This window comes from Akebia trifoliata, chromosome 5 (genome assembly GCF_017979445.1).
Source record: "Akebia trifoliata isolate Shusen 1 chromosome 5, ASM1797944v1, whole genome shotgun sequence".
NCBI lineage: Eukaryota > Viridiplantae > Streptophyta > Magnoliopsida > Ranunculales > Lardizabalaceae > Akebia > Akebia trifoliata.
In genome coordinates, this window is record NC_141379.1 from 32,326,199 (window position 1) to 32,332,826 (window position 6,628).

At 33.6% G+C, this 6,628-nt stretch overlaps 1 protein-coding gene across 1 annotated transcript; it reads left to right on the forward strand.

The window, feature by feature from the left end:
- Positions 1–3,310: 3,310 nt before the first annotated feature.
- LOC147402270 (NAD(P)H-quinone oxidoreductase subunit, putative (DUF581)) lies at positions 3,311–6,342 on the forward strand. Its single transcript, XM_086443878.1, is given in 4 exon segments — positions 3,311–4,080; positions 4,169–5,021; positions 5,883–5,952; positions 5,954–6,342. Coding segments are annotated over 3 exon segments (942 nt in total). The 5' UTR covers positions 3,311–4,080; positions 4,169–4,185; the 3' UTR covers positions 5,990–6,342.
- Positions 6,343–6,628: the final 286 nt, after the last annotated feature.

The window sequence follows — 6,628 nt, forward strand, 5'->3', positions numbered from 1 at the left end:
AATCGACATTTTAAGAACTAAGCCGATTGGGATCCTAATTCAGTTTGGTCATACTAATTTTAAAAATATTGTTCAATCAATTTTATTTGTAATTTAATTAAGGGTTTGATTTTATTAACAAATTACTTTTAATCTAAATATAACTAGTGGTCGATACCCAATTCGTGGTATCATGACTCCAAGACTTTAACCAACTTAGCAAGTGGACATCTTCTAATTAATGGTTAAATAAAAGAGACATGATAATATGATGCCCCCCCCCCCCCCCCCCCCCCCCGCGCCCTCTGACACACACTTCCATCACAGAATCGTAGATCATTTTCCTTGGGATACACAAGAAAATATTTATAACTATACGCATCTTGATGCAGATGATCTACAATTCTGTGATGAGGGCATGTGTCAGAGGGGGCGTTAGAAAATCATCACACTAAATAAAATTCAATCCTAATTTAGTTATGTTGAGAACATTTTTGCTTAACTAGGATTAATTCACCTACAATTTTGTATCTTATTAAGGGTTTTATTAAAAAAATATATCAAATCCTGGATGATTTTCATCTCTCTCTCTCTCTCTATATATATATATATGGAATGCTAATGTCCAAGACCACATTAAAGACGTTAGTATTGTCCAATATTTTTTTTCTTCAATAATACCCCTTATTTTGTCTTTTAGTGAAAAAGAGAATGACATATTAATCTTTTATACAATAAATATATTTATCATGCCATTAATAAATGTATTTATTATGTTGTCATTGATTGTCAAAGTATTTATTCAAAAAAAGATATTTAATTACATTTATTATGTAAAAGACTAATATACCCTTGTCTTTTTTTATTAAAAGATAAAACGATGAAGGGTATTATTGAAAAAAAAATTATTGGACAATACTAACACTTCCATGAAACATTGGACGTTATATATATACTGAAGTGACCTCCAGATTGTATCTCATTTCTCTCTTTCTTGATGTGGGAGTATGTAAAAACCTTAGATGCTTTTCATCGAAATACGAGTAAAAAACATATATGGTATTTACACACTTCCATGTCAAGAAAGTGAGATATGACATATAATCTTGAGGTCACTTTAGCACGACTTATATATATATATATATATATGGTACAAAGTCGTGTTGGAGTAACATTGAAATTGACATCTTCCTAATTTACCTCTTACTATATAGTACATTAGAATTGTCTCAATGGATTCAAAGAATTTTGAGTTGCCTCCATGACCTTTTTATTTGACCAAATTTAGTAAAATTCATTAGCTAGGTCCTTCGTCTTTGGCAACAGATTAAGCATTCAAAGTTAAAGTTGATACTATGAGCATTTTAAAGGTAATTTCTTGAAAACCTAAAAGCAAAAGAGAAAATGTAATTATGCGCGGTGGCTATTGGGCAGAGCCAATGGTGGTTGTCTGGTGGACCAGTGGCGGGCGCAATTGTGCATATGGTGGTGGACCTAGCATTGCAAAAGATTAAAACTATTTGGAGTTTGACATTGTCAAGTCAAAAGTTAAGGGAGGAATTCTAAATTTTGTTAAATGGAAGAGATTTCACATCCTTGAGGCATGAACTAGGTCCCTTAAAAACCCTAAAAGCAATGTTAAGAACCCAAAATGAAAACATATTGATAGCTTTAATAAAAAATATATTGACACTTAATACCAAGCATATAACATAGGCAAACCACCAATTCATCTATTTGAACTATACGAGAACTCAGGCAAGGATGGTAAGACTACAAATTATATTTTTATTATTTTGATCACAAATTTTAGCTATAAACAAGAATATTGATGAGTTCACGGGTGTTGGAAGTGTAAATCATTGAAGAGAATGAACCTCTATTATTCCTCAAAAAATAAGTATTAATCCTTAGAAGAATTTTTCGGTTGCATTTGATAATCTATTGTATTAAATATTATGTATAAGAAGTATTAAGGGTATTATTATAATTAGATTAATTTCTCTAATAAGGTGTATTTTAATTAAAGGATTGTATTAGAGATTATTTAGTAAAAAAAAAAAGCATATTTTTGTAATTTTAAAAACTAATAATCCTAATTTTAAGGAAGTGCAAATACAATTTTCTTGATTTTTGACCAAAATGACATGATTATATTAAGTTCAAATGTGAAGTTGGGGTTATGCATAATCATATGTCTTTTTCTTTTGTATCACGAGGCAATGTAGATTATATGTTTGTATTAATGACACCTAGCCTTATAAAATTTATTTAAAAGGAAAGATTAAAAAAAAAAATCAAAATAATTGAAAATGGATGATTAATAGATTACTTTATGTTGTAATCCATATAAAAGTCCATACCTATAATATAAATTTTGATAAAATATTTCATTATCAATTTTGATGGTATCATTTAAGTAAATTGAGTCGTGCTAGAGTGACCTCAAAGATTAACCTCATTTCACACTTTCTTGATGTGGAGGTGTATATGTTTTTCATTGATAGTCAATGGAAAATATTTATGATTTGTACGCACCTCAACATCAACAAAGTGAGAAATGAGGTCAATCTTTGCGGTTATTGCAACATTATTCTAGTAAATGCTGAAGTGACTTCAAGATTATACCTCATATCTCACTTTCCTATCATGGAAGGGTGTAGGACCCATAAATGCTTTTTATCAAGGGCAATTATGATTCTTACAGACTTCCAGGTATAAGGTACAATCGTAAGGTCACTCCAGCACGACTCTAGATTATATTCAATTTAAAATATATTTTCAGAGAGTTGTTATTGGCACACCAATTTTTTTCTAATGCCACATCAACTTTTGTAATCTTTTGACGATTTACATAAAAATTGGTGCGGCAATAGCAACTCTCAATCTTTATTAGCACTATTTTTTTTAAAATATATTTTTGAGTAATTTTCACTGTGAGAAAGTCTACCAACTTAGTCTCATTTTCACTTCTGTAAATTCTCACCGATGACTCAATGACTGGACCACACGTCTCACGAGAAAGTTTTTTAAAAAATATCCTTAAAAAAATACTTTGTTTATTCTTTTACCTCTTTTTATATTTTATATTTAAGAAATTTAGAATGATTAATACTAGAGTGACTACAGTGGGGACACACGGGCGACATCTTGACGTGGTGGCGCGTATGCTCGTAGATGCATTTTATGCGAGATGCGAGTAATTCAGGTTAACTTTACCCAATTTCAGTCTTTAGTTAACTAGAATTTAACCCAGGTTAAGTTTAACTCACATCAGTTAAAACTGTACGGATGGCGAAATTTTCGTAGCTCGTAGTCATGCTTGGAGGAGTGTCTAGTGAGAGGTGCGTGTATGTATATTCGTGCTCAGTGTTAAATAAGACGAAAACTTGAAAGAATTAGAAAAACCAGTAGGGAGAGAAAGCAAAAAAATACTCAAAGAGTAACAGAGAGAAAGCTTTCTATAAGATTCAACTTCAAGTCTCTTTGTCAAATACCGCCATGAAAATCTACCATTTCTGGGAGTGATGGTTTTACCAAAACCACTGATTCCTATGCACACGGGTCTTTAAAGCAACCTAACGACCCTTTTTTAGGGCCCAAACTCTTTTTCTCTCTTTGTGTACAAATCCAAAACCATGAAGGACTAAAACTGGAAAAGAGAGAGAGAGAGAGAGAGAAGAAAACCCATTAAGAAAAAAGATTCACTGTGACCTACAAGTTTGTTTTTTTTGGATATTTGATTTTCCTTGTTTGGTTTCTTTGTTAATGGGCGTTTTCTCCATCTGGATTTTGGGTTCTTTTGATGGGTAGTGAGTGTAGATGAATGGGTGTTTCTTAAGTTGTGGTTTTCATCTTTTGGCCATTTTGATTGGGAGAGATTCTTGTTGTTGTTGAAAAGGAGAAAATTTTATGCCCATTAAGAAATAAGCAAGAAAAGAGGCAGAAAAAACTGATATTTTCTTGTGTTGGATCAAAGTGGTATAGAGGTTTTGGAGAGATTTAAGGGAGTCTGTTAATGATATTGGTGGTGTGGTGGTTCTGGCTTGTTTGAAAATGGGTTTCTTAAAAATCCCATTTTTCTTCTAACATTCATTCCAGGTGACTCTCTCTCTCTCACACATACATACAGAGTAAAAGGGAGGAAATAATCTGTTTTTTTCTTTAATGGGTTATTCTTGTTTTGCAGGGAGAATATAAATTTGTATGAATCTAGGATTTGAAATGCTGAGGAAGAGATCCAGAACAATGGCCAGTAAACAATCTTTAATGGCTGGCAATGGGTCTATACCATCTCCCACCTCCAAATACACAAAACCCACTTTCTTCAATTCTCCTAGGTTGTTTACTGGTTTCTCTTCAAAGATTTTCTCAGAAACTGAAGCAATGATGAGCCCTACTTCAATCCTAGATATTAAACCCTTCTCTGGTTTTAAAAACCCATTTGCCTCAGATAGAAAAACTACTACTAAATCATCCCCTGAACCTTGTTTAGTGAAGAAACTTGATTCAAGAGGTATTGGTCTTGGTATTGTTGATGTTCTAATCGATGAAGAATCCAATCAGAAATTATCCAAATCTGATAGTAGAATGGTTCTGTTTGGATCACAGCTTAAGATTCAAATCCCTCCCCTCTCACCCTCTCTGAATTCTCCTACTGAATCCCCAAAATCTCCATCCAATTTTGGTCACAAAACCCATAATTCTCCGTCTTCAGCGAAAAAATCTCCATTTGGGTCTGTGAATTCTGGCCTTGAAACACCAGGCTCACCTCGGGTTTTTACGGGGTGTCTCTCCGCTAGTGAGATGGAATCCTCTGAGGATTATACTTGTGTGATAACCCATGGGCCGAACCCGAGAACTACTCATATTTTCGATGACTGCATAGTGAAGAATTGTTGTGGTGTTGTCGGGTTTTCTGTGCCGAGGAAGGAGAGCTGTTTTTTCTCTGATCGATCAAGGTATAAGTCCGAGAATTTCCTCAGCTTCTGTTATACTTGCAAGAAGAATCTCGGGCAGGGGAAGGACATATACATTTACAGGTAAAATTCCAATTTCTTTGTATAAGTTTTTTTCAATCTGTAGAATGTGAAAACTTGTTTCAATCTGATATCAAATTCTCTAGAAACACAATTGGTTTTTTTTTTTTTTGATGCAACACTTGATGGTCCTCTAATGAGATCTTGGAGAAATCCTTTTGAGGAGATAAATAATTCTCCAAGCCCAAAAAACCTTTGTCGAACTGACTTGGATTCTTGTTTCAAACTGATGTCACATGGTCTTGACACACAATTGGTTTTGTTTTGATTTATTATAGATGAAACACCTGATGGTTCTCTTACTAGATCTTAGAGAAATCCTTTTGAGGAGACGACCAATTCTTGAATTGGTCCCCAAAAATCTTCGTGGAAGTAATTTAGATTCTTGTTTCAATCTGATATCAAATGATCTCGAAACACAGTTTGTTTTGTTTTGATTTGTTACAATGAAACACTTTATTGTTCTCTTACGAGATCTTAGAGAAATCCTTTTGAGGAGATGATGAATTTTTGAATTGGCCCACAAAAATATTCGTCGAACTAATTTGGATTCTTGTTTCAATTTAATATCAATGGTCTCGCAACTCTTATGAGATCTTAGAGTAATCCTTTTGAGGAGGCGACGAATTCTTGAATTTGCCCACAAAAATCTTTGTCAAACTAATTTGAATACTTGTTACTTTCAATTATCATCTTTGGTGTGTAATGGGTTGTAGCTTTAGTTATAAGTTACAACCTCTTATTAGACTGCTTGATGGTCCTCTCACCTTTGTTTCAATTATCAGCATTATTAGTATAGTTCTGATCTTCTTTAGTTTTCAAAAGAAAAACACAATATTGATTGGTTCTCTACTCTTGTTTCAGAGGCGAGAAAGCTTTCTGCAGCTGCGAATGTCGCTCCCAAGAGATTATGTTCGATGAGAGAATGGAGAAACCCGAACTTCGATAGTTCTCTTAGGGCTTGTGCTTGATAGCGGGTAATCTGTAAATTCCCAATTTTTCCATATATGGGTATTGTTCAATTGCAAAGTCTGAGTTACGTGACGTAGATTTGAAGATAAATCATCAAAATATAAAACATGGATATACTGGTTGTTTACATCTATGTTTGTGTCTCTCCTGTCTTCCCTTTTTGTTCTCTCTCTCTCTCTCTTTATGAAGAGAAACTGAGAGATTGAAATATTTGAGAGTTGATTTTGGTTAGATTGCTGTTGGGTTTTTCCATAAGTTTTTGGTTTGAAGGTTGATGATGTAAGATTTGAACATTTGCATTAGCTGTGTTCATCTTATATAATAATAATAATAATAATCATATATAAATATATTTGAGCAAATGTGGGATCAATTTCTTATTTAAGATACACAGTTTATTTGTTGATCAAAATGAATTTAGATTTGTTCAATGAGCCCAACCCTGCCTAGCCCATCCAATTCGCCCAACATTACATAACTTGGGCCAACCCCAGCTCAACCCGATTTTAGAAACTCAAGCTCGGGTTGAGCTTGGGTTAATGAACTCAAACCTGATGATCGGGTTGAGGGTTTTGCAACTTAGGTTGAGCCTGGGTTTACCTTTGAACTCGCTAGTTTTGACTTAACCCAAATGATAC